Consider the following 22,481-nt stretch of genomic DNA (forward strand, 5'->3'; position numbering starts at 1 on the left):
ATAAATGCCGACTGACCTGACGCACTGATGGATTGTTTTATAGAATCACAACTGGCTGATTTGACATTGGCACAATGTCCGTTGACATTTTGAAGGTCACTAAAGGTCAAGGTAAGGTCATTGACCTCGGTTGACCTGTAATGACTTCTTGCACTTGTATGCCATTTCGGGGTATTTTGATGCCCTGAATTCGAATTTGCTATCCATTTCAGGCATCGTCGGTTGTTTCTTGTAGTTCATTTTGGGTCAGGGTCAGGTCAGTGACGTCACACGCCTGACGTGACCCAATGGACAAATGACCTTGCAGACTTCCGATGCTCCCAACGCATCATTTTTAAAGTTATGACATCGAAATACACACCAAACGATAGAGAATTGATCAAGGATCACGTTAGTGAAGGTTTCAAGTCGACATCTCGTACCGTTTTGCCGCAATCGGCGCGGAAATCTGAAAAAAGTTAGATTTTTCCGAAAATTTGACCTTTGACCGGTCATAAGTAGGTCAAATGTTGACCTAGGACCAAAAAATATACCACCAATCGCGAGATCTCGTTGAGAGCAATCCGTTGGTTTTTTTCCGCTAAGCTCTACGACCTTCCGTTTCGAAACGCCAGGGGGGGTCGTAACAACCCCCCCCCCCTGGTCGTTCGTGTTATGAGAAATGGCCTGGTCGTGCGAGGGTTAAATGCCCAAAGCTGAGTTATAAGAATGATCCTCAATCCCCATTTCCCCTCCAACAGGGCGTGAGAGTCTAGGCATTCATGTGGGGCACGGGCTAACAATGACTATCTCATCGGCCATGAACATCTACTGCCATTCTTTAACACCGGTTTCGCTGCGCTGAGCGGTGGCCGTCCCGTCTGTCGGATTCTACAGCTGGCTGGTGGAAAGCGTTACCGGCCGCCCGTCCACCGCCCGCGGGCCGGACCGAGCGGTCCCGCTGACCCTTCCTGACCTGATACCGGCGCGATATGGGACAGGCAGACGGGGGTTCGGCTCAGCGAAGGCAGCGCCCACTGGTGCCGGGGACTTTTTTAATAGACCTACTGTACACTGCAGGGCACATACGAGTACATTCGCACACATTGGGTGAAACGTGATCATCAGTTGTCAGTGTTTGTTTTTGCTAGGAGATACTTTTTCAGTTCAAATTTTGAGGCATTCCTCATTCTAGTGGGCAAACTATTCCACAATTTAGAGCCATGATATGACAGTGAATATTTCATAAAATCTGTTCGCGGAGCAACCAGATCTAGGTTATCCGACTGTCTTTGTCTCACGGTCAAACATTATACATCACATAGACATCACATAGACATCACATAGACATCAGACAGTTACATCACTAAAATCAATATATCTCATGAAACATTTTAAAATTTTCTTTAAAATTACACAGGAGACGTCAAATTGATGGGGGAGAAGGTATGCCAAGTTTCAAGTTAATAGCGTAAGCGGTTCATGAGCTATTCAAGAAAAACGGAGGGGGGGTTGGATCCGACCCCCCCCAGGCGGTCACGGGTTAATCGCATTATAAGTTATGCTTCACTCATAATTCTAAATCTGGGCGAAATAAAATGTCAATTTTGCGTTTGGCCAGGTATTGCCAGAGTACCTCAAGATAAGCTTCATAGGAGACAGCTGTAACCTGGACTGGTTGCAAATTCTCCATGGCTCATAATTCATATGACAATATCAGAGGAACCATTCAGTGAAGATGTATGATTTTGGTAGACGTTTTTCGAAGTGCTGCAGCGATGCATCAATTGAATACGCTCTAGTAAATTTCAGCTTCCAAGGAACCGGCTGCAGCGTTTCCATTCGCGCGCCTCGCCTCGCCCAGCTACGCAAACAAGGAGCACATCTCAGTCGAGCAAATGCATTTCGTCGATTCCCCGATTCAGAGCATTAAGATCGATGGACGAAAAGAGCATCGGTAGCGTAAACATCGTTGAAGGTAAAAAATTCAGCACATTTCTGCTCGTAAGTACTAAGTAGTAGTAGGGTTGAATCTGATAATCTAAGATTTTTACGGAGACAAGCGGTGTCTACGTGTTTTATAGTAGCTACTAGCTAATAGTGGTGTCATCGGTTACAGAAAAAATTGGTACCGAAAAGATGTGCTGACCGATACGGTAATATGTAACCTAAATGATCAGTGCAATTTTGTGCCTTTTCTTCAGGGTAATTCCGCATTAGACATATTTTGTGAAAAAGAGTGTTATATCTTTAACCCGCGCACCGACGGGGGTCTGCGCCAACTTAGTACCGACGGGGGGGGGGGGCGGATGACCGCCCCCCCTGAGATCTCGAGAACGAAGCAAGATAGCGACAAGCGGTAAACGGCATCGGATACGCACGGACAAGGTCTACAATTTTTACAAAGGTCATTTTCAGGTCAGGTCAAAGATGACGTCACAGGGGTCGAAAAAGTCAAAATGGCGGCGCTAGATATGGATAGGGTTTTTCTCGAATAACTTTCGAAGTAGTCAAGATAGGAACAAACTAAGGGCATCATCGTGATCCTCTCGTCAATCCGCATCGAATGATATACATGTTGACCTCGAAAGGTCAAGGTCAAAGGTTGACCTCAGGTCACGTGACCTCGAGGTCATCATGTATATCATTCGATGCGTCTTGACGAGCTGAACACAATGAGACCATCCGCGCGGCTGTATCTTGTTCCTGTAAGGAGTTATTGGCAAAAAACCTTTGGTGACCTTTGATGACGTCACATGACCTTACAGCTGCCCAACAGCAAAACAGACCTCAAGGTAGTGAAGGTTGATCGTATGTGAAGTCATGTATGGTATATGGGGCCATTCCGACCCGTTTTAGTGGTAAAAACAGGGAGTTGATTTTTCCCCCATTGACTTATAATGGGGAGGTCGCGAAATTGACCTGACCTTAGGTCACCGACATCAAAATTCCGAGATATAAAAATTGTAGCTACTAATGACCTAATAACATCCTGCGACTTTCAAAGGCCTCCGACATCTACTGTAGCTCTGGCACGGTGACAAAGTTGCAAAAAAGTGACTTGAGGTTGGGTCATTCAAAGTGACCTGGTGACCTGACCTTTAAAGTTAGGAGGTTCAAACTTGCACACCATGTGTAAAATTGATGAGAGAATAGTCATACCAAATTTCGCGGCGCTACGCGCCGCGGTTTTCCCGCTATCCGCGAAAAACCTCAGGGGGGGCGGATATCCGCCCCCCCGTCGGTGCGCGGGTTAACAGTGCGTCTCTAGGATGCTATGTTTGCAGATTTCGCTGATGCGTTCTCACGGCAACGTGAGCATGCGAGTACCCACGAGATGTATGATTGAAGGGCACTTGTAGGGTCGCTCTATGTAGTCTGGGACTATTTTATGATCTTCCGTTCACAACTTTTCAAGAACAGAGGTTTTATGGACAATCGAATTGCAAAGCAAAAATTATTTCGCAAAGGTGCAAGGCACCTAAAACGGAAAGCCATGGTTTCTCATAGCGAAGCATGAAGTTACGGGGAGTGCAAGACTAAAGGTATAGGCACTGTGCTTCGACCCCCACCGCTCAGAACATAAAGGCATATCTATGCACGATAGTTCTATCGCTGCCAAATTTCTACAGAAGTGCGGGTAGTGGTCGCGCTCGAAGTCGGCGCTCAGTCTCTGGAGCCCAACAAGTTGGCTCGGAAGTCGGACCGCCGACTGGAACTGGCCAAAGTTGTCGGGAAGTCGGAAAGTCGTCGGCACCTGTCCCAGCACTGCAAAGTTATTCGAGCACAATGTGCCTAATTTCAAACTGGAGGCCGATTGTAGCAAAGTCTGCAATTTACAAATCAAGCCTTGCCAATGGCATTCAACTGGCGGCTAGTATGTACCACGGTAGATAAAAATACTAGGTAACGCCGAGAATTTCCTTCAACATGGACCCTATTGGTTCACATTCCTGGCATTCCATTAGCAGCATTTACATTTTCAAAATCGATAACTACACTACAGAATTCGCCCAAACTGGCAAAAAAGCCGCATCTTTTGATTTCATTGGTGAATTATTTATCTCTTGCCCATCTAAATTTTACTTACGCAGAAAAGTAATTAAAATCAGGCACTCAAAAAGCCTTTTTGCCAGCGTCGATTTCGTGAAATCCAAAGATTGGGTTGATGATATTAGGACACTCGTAAATTCAAAATCGCTCAGAGATTTCAATAAGGTACAACAATCCCCTCAAATAAGATGTTAAGGTTAATTAAAATGCGGAAAACCCTGGGGCACCCTCAGCCATCACCTCCTATTTTCCAGTATTTCAGCTATTTTCTTCGCTAAAGAGGTCTTGCTTTGATGATTTTTTTACTTCCACAAAATCCTCAGTTATTGACTATTCCAGCTATATGGTCAGTAACCACTCAGTTAGATGTTATCGGCTATAACTGACCCTTTCTTACAAAAATTTTGCTATGAAAAAAATGATAAGTACTAAGGAATTCGCCCAGTTTCGAGACCATGGGCTTCCGTTTGATATTTTCTCAGCTGAATCTAAATAAAATACTAGAAACAATTTTAACCCAGTAAACATGCCGACGTCGGCCCGACGTCGGGGTGACGTCGGCAACTCGGCATCGGCATGCCGACATCGGCCCGACGTCGGTCCAACCTCGGCACGACGTCGGCTAGATGTCGGATATGCCCGCATGTTCCGACGTCTAGCCGAGGTCCAGCCGACGTCGGGCCGACGTCGGACCGAGATCAATTGCTGAGGTCCAGCCGACGTCGGGCCGACGTCGGGGCGACGTCGGACCGACATCGGCCGCTGTTTTGACCGTTAAAATAATATAAAATACATGTTTCATGTTTCATAAAGAGCTTCTGTATTCAAAATATCCTCAAGAAACTCAAATCTTCCTCCACGCCGCAACCCCCTGATCCGGACTGGACGGGAAACTTTATCCCATTCCCATTTGGGATTGCCCGTAAGCCGAGCTCGCCCGTAGCCGGGTGCGGTGAGTGCTTGGGGGCTGCTCGGCCTATCCTTTGGTCAGGCTCAGCCCCGGCAACTCACCAGGGCCGGGCCCAGTTCATATAGAAAGGCCAGTCGGCAAGTGTCACTTTGCCAAAGTGCCACTTATCAAAGGGACTCTGTAAGCCGGAACTGTATTTCCACTGCCGCGGTCGGCACCTGCACACCGAACGACGCGCAAACCCGATCCTCCCCTCCGCCTGACCCCCACTGCCCGGCGGGCCGGCGGCCGCTGCAGATGGCCTTCGCTTCGCCGCTGCCGGCCGCCGGCACATCCGAACTTTGACCCGCCTTCGCGCGCGCCAGCATGAGCGAGCCGGCGAAACAGATCAGCGCTGCCAGTACAGAGTACAACACAGTACAGACACTTTGGGAAACGTTGGTGCAGGTGTGTAAGAGTGGCTATATGAATCCATTGTGGGGTCGCCCTTTCCAATAAGTGTCACGTAACAGCAATGGGACCAGGGACTCTATATGAACTGGACCCAGGGTGCTCGCCAAGAAGACCAATGTCTCCATCCTATGATCCTTCCGGGTCTGAAATGGTCTTGTCAGACCGAAAGGGCATAACCCAACAAAACAAACCAAATTAGTTAGCTGGCGGCGTGGTGTAATGGTTAGCGCACTAACCTCGCGTTCGAATGACACGGGGTTCGAATCCCATCGCTGGCTGATGCTTTTGACGTGTTGTCCCAGTAAACATGCCGACGTCGGCGACTGGGGGGCTCGAATCCTGCCGCTGGTTGATATTTTTGGCGCGTTGTCCCAATAAACATGCCGACGTCGGCCCCGTCGGTCCAACGACAAACGATCTCGTCAACCTCGGCAAACGATCTCGGCCCGACGTCGGCTCGACGTCGGCTGGACTTCGGCTGGACGTCGGAACATGCGGGCATATCCGACGTCCAGCCGATGTCGGGCCGAGGTTGAACCGACGTTGGGCCGACGTCGGGCCGAGCCTCGGCCCGACGTCGGGCCGACGTCGGCATGTTTACTGGGAACTGCATTGACGTTTTACCAAAGTTTAGATGTTAAGGAATCACAAATTGGAAATAAAATATTATAGAATTTCGTCGGCCGTAGGGAAAGCATGCTTCTATTGTTTTGGAGCTGCGTCTCGTGCGTCTCGTGTGCGTCATTTCCGCCGCACCGCCAAAACATGAGAAGTGGGGAGGGGGTCACGAAGCTATCAATTATAATTAAATTAACTCGTTATCAGGTGAGACAGAAGTTGAATTTCGTGTTTGAAATCAGATATGTATTCATATCAGTTAAACTTTGAAATATTTTTCCATTGGTTGTGGCAATTGTGCTTGCTGTTGCGTGAAATAATAGGTATGCCTACATCGCATTTTTGACTAGGCTCTAGCTTATTTATTTTGTGATAATTTCCATGCAGTGATCTTCGCATATTTAGAGGGGATCATTCTGTAAATTGTTCAGCACCATTGCCATCTTTTGCAAGATAATGGATGAAGCCAAGGCCCTAAAAACAGATGGAGCTTGCAACGATCTCTATGTAAACACGGCAATTGTCCTTTTAGCAGCACCAAAAAAAAAAACAAAACAAACAATGCAAACAAAGAAGGCAAATGTAAAGATAAAGTCCTAAGAAGATTTCAAGGATAAAGTTATTCATATTCTTACATTATTTGACATCCTGAATCCTAAAATGATACTTACGTGTCTCGCAAATAAAAGAAAAACAATCAAACCTGACCTTACCTTACCTACTTACCTATAACCTACCAACCTACAACCTACAACCTACAACCTAACAACCTAAAACATACAAATCTACAACCTATACTAACCTAAAACCTGAAATTTCTGTTGTTGTGTATCAACAGTGTCACAATTGTAGTTAGGACTTCATGTTGACAAATACCAGAAAGAAAATAATAGCCGACAATGTCCTACATTTTACCAGCTACAAGAATTAGAAATGATATTATTTTTGAGAAGTGCTTTAGCTTGTGATGTAACATCCAAATATAAATAGGTATGCGCCCCCCCCCCCCCCCCCAAATGAGGGTGCATATTTGGCTTCACATGGCTCAGGCAACCTCTCCATAATGGCCATTCTTTGTATGACACCCACACTGAAAGTGCATCTTTGCTGTAGTTATTGCTGACATGCATTCTCATGTTTGCAGGACAATCTCCTATCACTTATGAAGAAACCAGGGTTATTTTGAAAATATATCACTCAGAAAAAGCAGCAAGCCTATAATTCTGGCCAGTTATCAATGGGTAAGTTTATTAATAGGTAAGCAAAGGTTTCCTCTCTTTCTTCAAACACATGAATGTCAGTGAGGTCAGCCTTCTGGTGGTACAAAAGGAAGCAGCCACTAAATATTTACAAACTTTTGGTTGTGCTTTGCATTGTTATCATTTTGATTTAGAAGCACATGTTCACATTGCTCATTGTCATCTCAGCAAATATGAATTGCTTTAAAACATCAAATTTGAGTCAGTTAGTTGTGCAATCAGCATAAAATGTTCATGCAGTTGAAAATATGAAAAATTGTTGACTTTCCTGGATATGGTTGAGTCATCAACAATGACTTGAGCCTGGAGTACTTGGGTGGCCAGTGGTGTTGGGTTGCTGTGAGCATGTGCTATTCTTTATTATTGCAAATAATACTGAATGTATACAATATATGTTGTATGGTGCTCCATTATTCTTATTAAGCCCAATGTTAACTTTTTTGTTCTGTGTGGAATCAATGCAGGTTGTATTTTTAGTCATGACAAGGTTCACTGGCAATTGACTTCAGTGTGCATACCTTTTGAAACCACTTTTGTTTGTTTGTTTTCAGATTAGAGAAATGAGCTTATCAAACAGCACGAATCCACGATGCTGGCGGTCTAGGCCAGTAGCCAGCTTCAGCTTCTGGCGATGGAAGGGGCCTTCGGCTGATGCAAGACAGCCCTGGCCCCTGCCAGCCTGCCCCGCCACTGGTGACGAGCGCTAGCGCGTCAGCGACCGCCCGAGCGACTCTGATCATCAAGCTGTGCAAGTAATGCTCTACCTGCTGATCTACCACCGAGGGCTCCGCGCCGGCCGCATCCGAAGGAGGATGCGCCATGTACTGCGCAGCCGAGGAGACCTACTGGCCACTCGTGAGGCCTACAATCTGCATGACCATCGAGTACGTCCGAGGCGCTCTTTCTCCCAAGCCACCTGGGTATGGACGGACGGGCCGGCTGACGCAAGAGTCCGCAGCGGAGGGGCCGGGGCCTTGGCCAGCTCTGCACCAGCTAGAGCGCGGAGATGGCTGCGCTCCGCTCAGCCATCAGCGCGACCACCTGTGGCACCTGAGCGCCCCGGTCGTCTTTTGCACAGGCTCCCAGGCGGCGCTCGCGACACTGAGGGAGGGCCCAGCCACACAGAAAACCTCGATGGGCGCCGCCGTGTGGACGGGGCTGGCAGTCCTGTTCCGCCAATTCCACCTGCAATTGATGCCGTCCCATTCCGGCATAGATGGTAACAAGCGCGCCGACCAGGCCGCTAAGGAGCCTCGAGCGCGAGCCTCGAGCGCGGAGGCGGCCCCGCTCCCCCAGGCGACAGTCCCGGGGGATGTTGGCACTGCCCACCGCGCGGCCATCAGATTGGCCCGCCACTGTGCCACCGCCGCCTGGCCGGACAGTTGGTGCCAGTTTCTGATGGGGGGGGGGGGCTGCCTGCCGCCGCTAGCGGTTGCGGAGTACCGAGCATCGGCTGCCGATCTCTACCGGCTTCGTACGGGCCAGTGGTTGGGCTTCCGCCAGTATCTTCACTGTATAGAACAGAACCCTACTGACGAACGCCGCCAGCGCTCCGACATCGACTCCCCCCCCTCGGCCCTCCCCCATCACCTATTCTTTCGGTGCCCGGCCCCCGTGAGGACGAAGAGGTGGCGGCCCTGACGACCGCCGTGAGAAACCTCGAGAGCTGTACCATTACGCCGCGGTAGCGGCTGGAGGAAGCAACGACAACAACACTGAAGGTCACAGCCGCCGCGTGGTCCCGTGCGGCGGCGTGCTGGCTGATCGTAAAATGCCCACGCCGCGCGGCGGTCCTGGCAGTGGTGGACCGGGCTGTGGTCCAGTCGTAGCCCGACTAATGTTCAGATTGGCGAGGTCTGCTAAATGCCGCCGCGCGCCGTCCGTGCTCCGTGACCGGGACCTCGTCCGCCCACTCCCTCTCCGAGCTGACTGATACGCCGATGATACTGCCACCCTCAGCGCCGGCGCGACGATCCAGACAGCACTAGCTGCAGCTCAGCACTCGGCGGACCTCATGGTGGGGTGGGCGGCGCGCAACAAGATGACGATCGCCAGCCAGAAAACGCAGATAATGGTGTTGTCCCAATGGAGCCGGGACGCCAAAGATGCCGTCATCAAGGTATCGGACGTTCCTGTCCGTGCGACCTCCACCATCAAGCTGCTTGGGGTCACGTTTGTTTGACAGGCTGCTCCATTTTGGAGAGCACTGCAACAACCTCAAGAGGAAGGCTCGCCCTCGCACCACCCAGCTGCGCAAGCTCACAGGACACTCCTGGGGACTTCAGGAGCACCACCTACGCGCGGTGGCCAACGGCTACGTCCGCGGCGCCATCGAATATGCGGCGGCCGCGTGGCTCCCCGCAGCATCCCGCTCCCACCTGGAGCTTGTGGACCGGGAGCTGCGCGCAGCGGCCCGCGCCGTGACGGGGTGCCCCAGGTCAGCGCCGACCCACGCTCTCATGGCGGAGGCCGGCCTGCCCACCGCGGAAATGCGACGCGCCACCCTCGCGACGAGGTTGCTGGCGCGCGCATCCGCACTACCCGCCGGAGATCCGCTCCGGGAGCTCGCCGAAGCCTCACGTCCCTGCCGACTCCGCAACATCACAGGATGGCGCGACGAGGGCAGACGGACGCTGGACGCCCTGGGCGTCACCGCCTCCCAGGTGGAACCCATGGTCGTTGCACAGCTCCCTCCGTGGACCTCAAGTGAGGGGATCACGATTTCCTGTGCCGTTCCGCCCGACTGCGTCCGTAGCGCCGGCGACCAGGCTCGCCGCGCGGCAGCGGAGGCCATGCTGGCCGACCTCCCCGGAGCAGAGCGGGCGACGTGGGTGTGGTCTGACGGCTTGGCGGAGGGAGGCACCGTGCGAGGAGGGGGCGGCGCCCTGATCGTCCTCCCCGCCGGAGCCGAGTGGACGGTCAAGACCCCCGCCGGCGCCCTATGCTCCAGCACCAGAGCTGAGCTGGTGGCCCTCCGTGCTGCCCTGGAGGAGATTGCCGAATCAGACCTCACACCGGACCAGGACACTCACCCGGACACCATCATCGTCTGCCTCGACTCCAGGGCGGCACAACAGACAGTGGATGCGGGACCGGCGGCGCAGACGAGCCAGCTAGGCGACGCTATCTGGCGGCTCCTAATGCAGCTGGCCAACCGCGGTCGCCGTCTCCACCTCCAGTGGGTCCCGGCCCACTGTGGTCTGCCGGGCAACGAGCGGGCCGACATGCTGGCGATGGAGGCCGCCGAACTCGAGCAGACCAACGCCCCCCCCCCCCCCCCTGGATGTCAAGAGCATCACCCGCGCCGCCGCCAGGTCTGCGCGCCGATCATGGCAGGAGAGCCTGCCCGGCGGCTGGTACCGCTCTATCTTCCCGGATCGGACCCTGCCTGCACCGGTGCGACTCGACAGCAGAGAGGCAGCGGTGGATATTCACCAGCTACGGGCCGGCCACTGGAGCGTATCAACACAGTATCTCCACCGCATCGGCCGCCGGCCGACCCCCGACTGCCCCGGCTGCATGTACACCGCCTGCCCTGCCGCTCGGTGTCTAGTGTGCGGGGAGGAGGCGGACACCCCGCAGCACGTCTTGCTGCGCTGCCCGTGCCTGTGCGGGGCCCACCTGTGGCTGGCGCGATGTCTGCCCCGATATGCTGATTACTCGACGTGCCCCGCTCCTCGATGGAGCATGTATGGACTGCCTCATTGCCGACTACTGGCAATCATTGAGTCCTAATTGTCCCCTAGACAGAGGGCTGCCGTTGGGGACCGGGGTCGCGTTATGCTCCTGCTGCTAAATTAACAGGCCACAGGGTTACTCTTAAAATGGAGTGGTTGCTGGATAGCGTAGGACATATCGGGCTTAAATAATATGAGATCTGCGCTAGGAGCAACATTTTTACTCGTGCCAACAATCATTCGATGCGTCAGGTACAATTATGTTGTTGACTGAATTGAATGTGTGTAAGGATATGTATGAGTTGTACTCGTAATTTTATTGTGTCCTGTATTTGTTCATGAGTTGTGTGAGGGTCAGTGAACTCTCTCCTGCGTGGCCTTAGTGATCCGAACCGGGTTTTTGACGTTCAATAAACGACCGATGATCTATATCGATTTATTTCTACTTGTGAAACTGTGTCACATTACCTGCGTATAATAAATGCAGTGTGAAGAGACATGGTTTGCTCGAATGAGTATTAAACGGAGGCGTGGGTTGCGCTCGCTACCTTCAATCATTGGCTGACTGATCCTAGTTTGGTTATTGTGAGGACATTGCTTAAGACTTCCTGGATTTCTGAAACATTTCTGATTTCCCGATCGGAAAATGTTAATGTTTCGCCACTGGTTTCAATGGAGTATACACGAGTTCACAAATGGAGTTCGGGTACGCGGCGCTTCACCGTAGGAATCACAACAGTTTCCTTTTCGTCATATATTCTAAAATCGAAACCTTCCCAAGAATCAAACCGTTTGGAGTCATGGCGTAGCAATATCTTCGGGCTATGTATAGGTATTGTAGATGTTCTTCGTGACCGGTGCTTATCCAAACTCTGGCTTTCAATCAGAAATGAAGTTGCGAATGCACATCAAAATAGATAAAGGACTAAAATATCGACTCTTCTTATTATGAAAGTAATAATATGTTACTTAATCTCAATAGTAGTTCAAGCATTCGGATCCATTCTTGTGGCATGTGATGATAGTAGGTATTATTTACTAGCCACGACTAAACATGGAAAAAAGTGAACCAAGGCATCCCCAAAGTCTGATCTAAAATTATTTTTATTATTTTATTCTTTTAGAATGTAGATAATAAGAATTGTAAATGTGGTGAAGTAAAAAGAAAATTATCTATATGTCAATTTAAATAAACAACTCAAGAAATCCAACACTTCTAACTCCATTTCCCAAAAATATAATTTACTAGCCACGACTTACTCCGTACAGTAAGAAAAACAAGGTGTACCCGTAGATGACGCAGTTCAAAGGCAGCAAACACATAATCAGTTGGCGCTGTTTTCCCGTTGAAAATGCTCACGGTGCCCGCCTGGTATGTACCATTGACTGTTGTGATTGCTATCCCGAAAGAAACTCTCGGTTATCTTATTGCTAAACTAGTCCAACACATTTTATAGCTTCTGTAGCTAGAGTTAACCCTCCTCGGGCGAGGCGTGGGTAGGGGTGGGGGTGGAATGCCACCCACATCAGTTTCTTTTCGCAATAGCTCGCAACATACTGAAGATAGATCAATGTGGCAATATAGCATGCCTAGCCTTCCAGGCGGTGGGGGAGGGACATCCCCCCCCCCTAGTTTTGTCGATATATATACAGAACCGCTGCGCCGACCGTCACCAAACTTTCAGTACCCTCCCGTGAATAGCTTTTACACATTGTGACAATTTTTTCCAAGAACTATGATAGGTTGGCCGCTAATGACGTCGGAGTGAGGTCATTTCTGCCATTTTCGACCCAAAAAAAGGTTTCGCGTGAAGAGCTGTCAGGCCTATAGCTTTGCAAATACAGAAAAATGAAAAGGACATAAAAGCTGTAGAATTGACAGGGCTACAAAACTGCTATAAACTGCTATTTTTATGTCTCGGATTTTTGAAATTTTTAGATTTTGACCCAAAAAAATAAAAATACCTAGATTTTTGAATGTAATAGCCGAAAAATCCAAAAAGATTTTTTTTTAATTTCGATAAAATGGAATATATGTGATATTCCCTAACACCATCTATCCACATACCAAAGTTAAGATCGATACCTCTTCTTTGGGCCAAGTTATATGTGATAAAACTGTTCAAAATTGATGACGTCAAATTTTCAAACTTAATTTTTAGCAAGTCTAGACCTCGTAGCGCAAAACAAAGACCACCATTAGACTCCTCGTGACGAGTTGCATCGAATTAATACCCATTTTATGGAAAACTATCAACTCTGAAATTTGACCTTTTTTACCTGACCTTGACCAGACTTCCACCAGAAAGTGACCTTAACCGTATATGATGGTCTTATAACCAACACCATTGAGTTGGAATGAAAAATTTGCCATAAAACATGCATCGCACAACCTTAGTAAAGTTGGGTTCATGTGCTGATCCTTGGTGACCTGGCCTGTGACCTGACCTGGTATCATCAGTGATCTTTAATAGCAACACATGTATAGTCGACTGCAGAATAATGTTCCACTTTTCACAGGCAATTCTTTGCCTGGAGTGGTAGGCTGTGCCGCATCACACGAGCTGAGTTTACAAATTATAGCTTTGCCCCAATGCTCACAATCGACACGCTTAAAATTGCGTGATAAACGGCACAAGTTAGCGCTCCGGTCAACTGAGAGCTTCTGAGGAGTGGAACATTATTCTGTAGGTAGTCGACTATACAGACCAGGCAACTGGCGCCCTATCGCTGATTTTCGACAAATTCTATGCCCTTCATGCTGAAGGCATTCATGTAATTCTAAAATAAAAAGTACTAGTTTTGTGGACATCCCTGTATTTGATTTTACATTTACGCGACAGACTCATTTTGGATAGCTGGTTTGGTCGGAGAGGCGTTTGTTCGGCTGCGAGGGCGCGCTGCCCGGTGTCGGTGTCAGTCAATGGTCTCGGCGGCGTGGCGCCCCCTCCGCGGCGCCCGGTTTCCGCCGAGCCGCATGGCTGAGTGAGCCACGGTGCCGGCGCCGGCCCGACCCGCCACCGTCCAGGCTCCCGGCGCCTCCCACAGACAGGAGCTCGTCTGCACTGTCACTGTCGTCGGGCCGGCCCGTTCTCCGGACCCTCTGCGGGCCAGCGCCCGGGTCGGGCCCGGCCGCCTGCTGCTGGTCGGTGCCCGGACGCGGCGGCATGCGCGTTATTCGCTCCAGCGCCGGAGACAGTCGCTGCCTGAGGTCCTGCAGACGGTACACCAGCTCTTCCTTTTCCGCCAGCGAGTTCTTGTCCAGCCAGTCCATGGTCTCGCTGTATGTGTCGAACATCAGCCTCCGGTCATCCTCGGAGATCGGAGCCACGGCGTCTTCCATTGCGTACCGGGCCTTCACGACGAACGCCTCCAGCTGGTTTTTGACATCGATCCGTTCTCGCAGCGCGTCGTCCTCGGCGCGGAACTGTTCGGCCTCGCGCACCATCCTGTCGATGTCGGCGCTGCTCAGTCGGCCGCTCCTCTCCGTGATGGCGATCTCCATTGAGCGGCCGCTCTGCACGTCGGACGCGCTCACGTGCAGTATGCCGTCGGCGTCAAAGTCGAACGTGACCCTAATGCCGGGGTGGTCGCGCCGCCGCGCCGCCAGGCCGTTCAGCGTGAACTCGCCGATGATGCAGTTGTCACTGGTCAGCACCCGCTCGCCCTCGAGCACGCGCACCGTGGCGCCGTCCTGGTTGTCGCGGCCCAAAGAGAACGTCTCTGAGCGCCGCGTCGGGATCGTGGTGTTGCGCTCGATCAGCTTGCTCATCGACAGGCCGCCCACCTCGACGCCCACAGAGAGTGGAATGACGTCACGGAGAAGCACGTCGCGCACGGAGCTGCTGGGATCGTCTTCGAGAACAGCCGCCTGGATGGCGGCGCCGTATGCCACCGCCTCGTCAGGGTTGATGTTCATGTTAAGCTTCTTGCCGTCGAAGAAGTTCTGTAGCATTTTCTGCACCTTCGGGATGCGTGTTGAGCCTCCAACGAGCACAACGTCGTCGATGCGAGATTTATCCAGGTGGGCGTCGTGCAGGGCCTTCTCCACGGAGTCCAGCGTTCGACGAAACAGGTCCATGCACATCTGCTCGAAACGAGCCCTGGATATTTTACTGTTGAAATACATGCCCTGGTAGAGTGAGTCTATTTCTATTTCGGCTTGGGTTGCTGATGACAGTGTGTGCTTCGCTTGCTCACACGCTACTCTCAGCTTCTGCATCGCCTTGGTACTTTTTGATATGTCTATTTTGTGCTTTCGTTTAAACTCGTCTACGAAATGTTGCACCATTCTATTGTCAAAGTCTTGGCCACCGAGATGCGTGTCACCGGAAGTGGCCAGAACGTGGAACGCATTTCCATCTGCAATCTTCAACACGGACACATCGAACGTGCCTCCGCCGAGGTCAAAGACAAGCACCCGGCTCATGTTGCCGCGTCTCTTGTTGACGCCGTAGGCCAGCGCGGCCGCCGTCGGCTCGTTGATGATGCCCCTGACCTTGAGGCCGGCGATTCTGCCGGCGTCTATGGTGGCCGCTCGCTGGTGGTGGCTGAAGTAGGCCGGCACCGTGACCACGACGTCGGTGACCGTCTGGCCCAGGTACGCTTCCGCTGTGCTCTTCATCTTGGCGAGCACCATGGCACTGATCTCCTCGGGCGTGAACTGCCGCCGCTCGCCCTTGTACTCGACGCTGATGAGCGGCCCCTTGCTGCTGTCCACCACAGTGAATGGCCACAGCTTGACGTCCTGCTGCACGGCAGGGTCAGTGAACTGGCGCCCGATCAGTCGCTTGGCGTCGAACACGGTGTTGTGCGGGTTGCGGACGGCCTGCTGCTTGGCCACCTGTCCGACGAGCCGCTCCGTGTCGGTGAAGGCCACCCAGCTGGGCGTGGTCCGGTGGCCCTGGTCGTTGGCGATAATCTCCACCTTGCCGTGCTCCAGCACTGCCACACACGAGTAGGTCGTGCCCAGGTCGATACCGATCGACGGAGCTGCCATCAGTGCGCCTGGTCGGCGGCCTCGTCTGTCTATAACACTCCCATCGCAGTCAGCTCACTGTGATAAAATAGCAGCTGTGTTTGGTAAGCGGCTTTATCTGACCATTGTGATCCGGGTGACAGGTCATCGAGGATAGCCCACAGCTTCCGATGTAGGCGCCTGGTCGCGAGTACGGCAGTCGAAGCTCAGACTTCGTCTAGCGTCTCCTCAGAGCGTCTCACTGCAGCTCACACGACACGTCACCTCACCACTACTGCAGCTTTCTCGCACCTCAGCTACCGTCCGCCTCAGAGCTGCTGTTTGAAAATTTGTCTGCGCTGCACTCGCAGCGCCGCAGTTCTAACCAAGGTGCGGGAGAAGTCTGCCGCTGCGCTGCCGCCAGAGTGGACTGGCAGAGCGCTGCACGGCGCGGCCGGCCGCCGAGGCCGATAGTGCAGCCTGGCAGCCGCTGATAAATATGGGGCCTCAGTCAGATAGGCTAACCCACCAGGTCCGGTCACAGCGACTCACTGCAGTGTAATCAGCTGACGCGGTGACTCACCACGGTGCTATCAGCTATCACTGCCGGCCGGCGCAGGGTATTCAGCATGTGCACCACTATACAGCGCTAAGGACATGACTATTGGCTGCCCCAGGGGCCTTATTCAGACCGACGATTGAAGTGATGATTACTGCGGATAGGGATATTTTTAGCTTGGAAAAAATTGTGCTGTTCTTCAAACACTCATTTGGGAGAACCATCCCTGAAGAACATGACAGCAAATCAAAACTTGGCACACCATGGGCCTATTTTACTAACAAATAAAGTTTGTAATTAAAAGAAAAAAACTTGAGTTTAACCCGGCAGGCGGTGGCCCTCCCCGCCACCTTACGCGCGGTGGGGGAGGGGAATTATTTTGCCCCCGCCCCCCATATCTCCGAAACTACTGGACGGATCCGGAAAATTCAAACGGCGTTCGATAGCCCTGTCAAATTTGCTGAAGGAAATCAAATTTCATTGACCTCGGGGTCACCGATGACGTCACAGGTCAGGTCAAAGATAAAATGTTTCACCGTTCACGGGCTTCAAGGGAAAGCGCTATAACACCGAGTAAAACGCATTTCATAGACCCGGGAACAGGGGGGCAGCGGGGGCGCTTGCCCCCCCAACTTGGGAGCCGAGGGGGCGGCGCCCCCTCAACATTGAGGCAGCGAGAAAAGGTCTTTCCTCCCTTTTCCGGACTTCTTTCCTTCTTGTTTCCTTTATACATCTGAACATCAACACACGGCATTTTCCTTGCCATCCGAATGGTTTCTGCTGATACAGTATCGATTTGACAACATCTGCTATTGTCATCCCGCTTTGATTTGGGCCTGACCTTGGCCATAAGCTTGGCAGGCCAGTTTTATGCTGGACCATTTTGAGTCAACTTTGAGACATGCATAACGTACAACGGTGGTAAAATCGTTGCTATAGGTATAACACAGTTTACCCGCTCCGGGTGTGAGGGAGGGGTGTGGGGCAATGAGTGCACTGACGTGGCGCCCTCGGTATGGGATGGGATGCATGGGATACATTAGAGGGCCGGTATGGGATTAAAGCTCAGCGACACTAAGGGCTTATGTGGTGCCTTCGGTTATCGGCAGCACCGTCAGAATCACCGGCGTAGGGCGCTCAGAGCCGCCGGTAAGGGGCCTTTAGAGGCACCGGTGTGGGGCCGTCATCGTAGCCGGGTGCAGTGAGTGCCTTGGGGCTGGGTGGCCTGTCCTCTGGACGGGCTCAGCCCCGGCGACTCACTAGGGTGCCTGTCCAGACCAATGTCTCCCCCTAATTCCTATCATCCTTCCGGCTCTGCAATGGTCTTGTCAGACCGAAAGGGCCTAACCCAACAAAACAAGGGCCGTCATGCAGGTGCCGGTGTGAGCGCTCAGAGGTGCTAGTGTGATTCTCTCAGAGGCGCCGATGAGGGTCCTTACAGGCGTTGCTGTGGGCCCTCATAGACGCTGGTGTGGAGCCGTTACAGACGAGTGTGGGGGCTTTAGAGCTGCTGACGCGAACTCTCTACAAGCCGGCAGGGGGTCTCAGTGACCGGCAAGGGGTCCTTAGGCCGGCAGAAGAAGTCCTGTGGGGTCCTTAGAGGGTCGGTGTGGGACCCTCAAAGGTCACCAGTGGGTGGCCTTCAGATGCACAGGTGTTGGTTGGGTCCTCAGAGCCGCCGATACAGGGCTTAATTTTAATAGGCACTGGTGTAGGCACTCAGAGTTGGGGGTGTGAAACCCTCAGAGCCACCGGTGTGGGCCCTCATAGGCGCCGATGAGGGCCCCATAGTTGCCGTTATGGGGCCCTCAGTAAAATAAGTGTGGGACCATCACAGGCGGGAAATGCCCCTAGAACTGGCCCCTCATAGGCCGGTAGGACTCTCAGAGGCCAGTAACGGGCCTTTGGAGACCACCGAGGGGCCCTTAAAATCTGCAAGATTACCTCAGAAGCCGGCGTGGGGCCCTTGTTGAGATTTTAGTGTGGTTATTTAGGGCCCATAAGGTGCACTAACGAGACCTATTGGGGGCGGTCAGTGATGCACACTTACGAAACAGCGACGATCTGATCGAACGACTTAAGAACACCGACTTAACAGATAAGTACCTGGCCAGCTTTGACGTGAAGTCTCTCTTTACTAATGTACCAGTAGATGATGCCCTTAGGGTTATCAAAAATGTAGTCGAAAAGATGGATTCAGATCAGTTACCGCTCGCAAAATCTGACTATATTAGCCTTGTATCAATGTGCATGAAATTTGGAGGATTCAGGTTCGAGTCAGATGAGTATGTTCAGCACAGCGGGCTAGCTATGGGATCGCCTCTGAGTCCGGTGGCTGCTTGCCTTTATATGGAGTGGCTAGAAAAACACAGGTACCAAAATATTATGGGTGAAAATGTATTGTGGGTGCGATATGTTGACGACGTCTTAGTTGTAGCGCCAAAAGACATCGACTTGAAAACGAAACTTGACGAACTGAACGCGGTTGACCCAAATATCAAGTTCACTATAGAAACAGAGAGAAACGGCTCCATTCCCTTCTTAGATACCGAAGTAGTACGAAGTGGTAGTCATGCAAAATTCAAAGTGTATCGTAAACCTACAAATAAGGAAGACTACGTTCATTATTTTTCAGGCCATAGCGAGAGGGTCAAAAGTGGGATAGTCTTGGGGTTCTTTTTAAGGGCTTTCCGGATATGCAGCGAAGAATATCTCGATGACGAAATCAGGCATATCTTTTCATCTTTCATGAAGCTGAAGTACCCAAAGGGTCTTCTCATTCGTTTGAAAAAGAAGGCTTTAAACATTCGAAACAAAACGAGGAACGAAACAGCTCGAAAGAAAGACACACGATTTATTTCAATACCGAACTCAAAAGTAGCCGAAAGCATCACTCAGAAACTCGAAACGACAGGCTTCAAGGTGGCACTGACCACTGGAAAGAAGATAGGTGAGTTAACTCAAAAGAAAACTTCTAGAAATAGAGAACTTAGTGCAGTTTATCAGGTACCGTGTGGTAACTGCGACAAATCTTATATTGGAGACACTGGTAGGGGAATCCAAACACGATTAAAAGAGCACAAGCGAGACATACGAAACGACGCCGACCACAGTGCCTTTGTTGTTCACGCACATTCCACTAGTCATTTGCCAAATTGGGACGGGGCGAAAGTGTTAGCGAATTGTGGGAACAAGGGATGTCGGAGAGCGATCGAAGCGGCATTTATTACAACGAACGATACGATCAATACCAGGGTAGGGTTTATTAAGTGGGCAAAATCAGCAGCAGTGTTCAGCATTAAAAACTTGACTTAAAAAACTTACCGTTCGAGTCGTTATAAGTGTGCTATTTTTATTCTCGTCGATGATTATGTAACAGTAGCTGTGTAGTGTGTACCGACAAATAGTTTTTATCGAAGGTTATCATTTGTAGTAATGCGCATTCTTAGCATGCTGTATTTCAACAGAGTGTGAGACTGCTGTGCTAGTTTTATTCTTGTGTGTTTGTATTGTTTTAATTTCCGAGAGGGTGTCGAAAAAGTCATTTAGACGAAACGCGTCCACCCAATGTGCTGTGTGACCCGTCTCAATATATTAATCACTAGTGTCCACTGACGATGACACCCTGTGGCCGAAACGCCTGGTTTTAGGAATTTGACTTGTGTTGCCATCGATCGTGAATAAAACTCAAGCTCTTTCAACGTTCTTTCGCAGACAAATCCTCAGATTTGACCTCAGGTCAACGATTTGGCCTCCAGAAGTCCAGAGGGCAAAAACTTAGAAGATAACTGTTTTTTATAAAGAACAGTTTTCTGCAATAATTTCTGACTTAACCCGCGCACCGACGGGGGGGCGGATATCCGCCCCCCCCCTGAGGTTTTTCGCGGATAGCGGGAAAACCGCGGCGCGTAGCGCTGCGAAATTTGGTACGACTATTTTCTCATCAATTTTACACATGGTGTGCAAGTTTGAACCTCCTAACTTTAAAGGTCAGGTCACCAAGTCACTTTGAATGACCCAACCTCAAGTCACTTTTTTGCAACTTTGTCACCGTGCCAGAGCTACAGTAGATGTCGGAGGCCTTTGAAAGTCGCAGGATGTTATTAGGTCATTAGTAGCTACAATTTGTATATCTCGGAATTTTGATGTCGGTGACCTAAGGTCAGGTCAACTTGGCGACCTCCCCATTATAAGTCAATGGGGGGGGGGGGGAAATCCACTCCCTGCTTTTACCACTAAAACGGGTCGGAATGGCCCCATATACCATACACCAGTATAACGCCTTTTGTGGCGACTAACGGAGCGAGCGAGAGGGTGGGCCTTGCACGTGCGAAATTGCGAGGGGGTACCTCCAACTGACTTGTGCACGGCACCTTACTAACCGGTCTCTAGCGATGTGCCAAATTTGAGCACAATCGGCCCAGCCGTTCTCGAGATCTGGAAGTGGCAACCTGCACGTGCGCACGTGCAAAATGGGTCCCAACTGACTTGTGCACGGCACCCTACTATCTGCTCCGTAACCGTGTACCAAATTTGAGCGCAATCGGTCCAGCCGTTCTCGAGATCTGGAAACGACCCCTGCACGTGCGCACGTGCAGCAGCACCCCAACTCTGGCACATGGATATGCATTGCCTAGTGGGTGCCTACCTACATGCCAACTCTCAGCGCAATCGGCCCAGTAGTTACCGAGATATTGCAACAATTACAAAAGTGACACCTCTTCGTTTTGCACGTGGCACGTGCATAAGGGGTCACCCACATGCATCGGGAATAGTCCAATACTTGGTAGAAGGAATGAAGCTACCCTACAAAAATTACTGCATGTAAATCGGTCAGGTGGTTGCTGAGATATAAGCCTCGCAAAAGCGTGACCACGGCCGGCCGCTCATACTCAGAAATTTCCGTTAATCTAAGGAAAGACTACGCTCGCTCCGCTCGCTCCGTAATGACTTCATATCACGGACGTATAAATAAACTGGACTGACAATCCCAATGGACCTCCTATGGAAGATAGTGAAGCCGACAAGGCGCCATTTTACGTTGCCAAAAAACCGTGCTGTGAAAGGTCATCGAGCCAATACAATTGAAATTGCGTCTAAACGGATGATCGGATCAAGATGCTGGTGGTACCGTTCGACGGGTAATGCTTCGAGGCAGGTGATGATGCATGTCACAGGTCATTCGGTGTCACGTGGCGCGTGCCACGTGCCGACAAAGTCAGGAAGGGCAAAAACCTTTAAGCGACGCTCCAAATTAAACGGTGGGCGGCACAGGTGCCAAATTCACAGGTTACATGTCCCGGTGTTCGACCATTAACATATGGTATGCTCGGCAGCAGGGGGTGCGGAATGCACGCGCTAGGGGCGAAAAACATGTTTTGAGGAGGCATACTCCGATTCCGGAAAACCTTGACCTTGGCACACCAAATTTGGCACACTGACACTACTGGACACGCGCTTTAAGGTGCTGTACAAATAGGTGTGCTGGGGAACACGGTGCACGTGCTGTGCACGTGCAAACCTTTTGATGTTGCACTCTGTGTCACATATGCGGGTAGGGCGGGTAGTGCTGGCAAGCTCAAAGTGCCAAATTTACACAGGCCACCCAGAATGCATTCCACCATAGTTATGAGCATATCCATCTCCTGGTGGACCTCAAAGGTGCGCTCTGCACGTGCAAAAAAATTGTCCGCGCCGGGCGGTGGGGATGCTTGGACAATGGACACTCCGTGTGGATTTATGTAAATACCTCGAAAACGGCGTTGTGTAGCGCCGCCGTTTTTTGGCACACCTTTTCATACATCCTTTTCACAAATGCTGCGTAACTTTCAGACTTAGGTCGCTCAAGGTTAGGTCACCAGGTTATGTCCAAGTGGCCTTACCTTAGGAAAAATTATAATGCACGTCATAGCTACACAGACTTAACAATCGGTTTAAAAGGTGCAGCGATTGATAAGATCAACAGTATATACGTAGAGTACCTACCTCTACCTCGAAATTTCAATACCACTGACCT

At 51.0% G+C, this 22,481-nt stretch overlaps 2 protein-coding genes and 1 long non-coding RNA gene across 4 annotated transcripts; 2 read left to right on the forward strand and 1 right to left on the reverse strand.

Annotated features, from left to right (window-relative positions):
* The first annotated feature begins 6,016 nt into the window (after nucleotides 1-6,016).
* Nucleotides 6,017-8,860, forward strand: LOC122379979. The gene is made up of 3 exons (XR_006256262.1): nucleotides 6,017-6,220; nucleotides 7,158-7,254; nucleotides 7,824-8,860. It is a non-coding gene; the product is annotated as an uncharacterized LOC122379979 (long non-coding RNA).
* Nucleotides 8,861-9,377: 517 nt separating this feature from the next.
* On the forward strand, nucleotides 9,378-12,243 carry LOC122379966. The gene is made up of 2 exons (XM_043362669.1): nucleotides 9,378-10,450; nucleotides 12,219-12,243. The coding sequence occupies exons 1-2, from the start codon at nucleotides 9,378-9,380 to the stop codon at nucleotides 12,241-12,243; spliced, it is 1,098 nt and encodes a 365-aa protein (XP_043218604.1).
* A 1,506-nt stretch (nucleotides 12,244-13,749) lies between these two features.
* Nucleotides 13,750-16,402, reverse strand: LOC122379978 (heat shock 70 kDa protein II-like). Of its 2 annotated transcripts, XM_043362687.1 has the most exons (2): nucleotides 14,219-16,371; nucleotides 13,990-14,169 (listed from the first exon to the last, which is right to left on the reverse strand). In XM_043362687.1, exons 1-2 carry the CDS (start codon nucleotides 15,946-15,948, stop codon nucleotides 14,124-14,126), a joined length of 1,776 nt encoding a protein of 591 aa, XP_043218622.1. In that variant the 5' UTR covers nucleotides 15,949-16,371; the 3' UTR covers nucleotides 13,990-14,123. The 2 variants fall into 2 exon arrangements, with proteins under 2 accessions (XP_043218621.1, XP_043218622.1); XM_043362686.1 differs by having other exon boundaries at nucleotides 13,750-16,402.
* Nucleotides 16,403-22,481: the final 6,079 nt, after the last annotated feature.

Source organism: Amphibalanus amphitrite, unplaced genomic scaffold, assembly GCF_019059575.1.
Source record: "Amphibalanus amphitrite isolate SeventyFive unplaced genomic scaffold, NRLGWU_Aamphi_draft 000088F_arrow, whole genome shotgun sequence".
NCBI classification, from domain to species: Eukaryota; Metazoa; Arthropoda; class Thecostraca; order Balanomorpha; family Balanidae; genus Amphibalanus; species Amphibalanus amphitrite.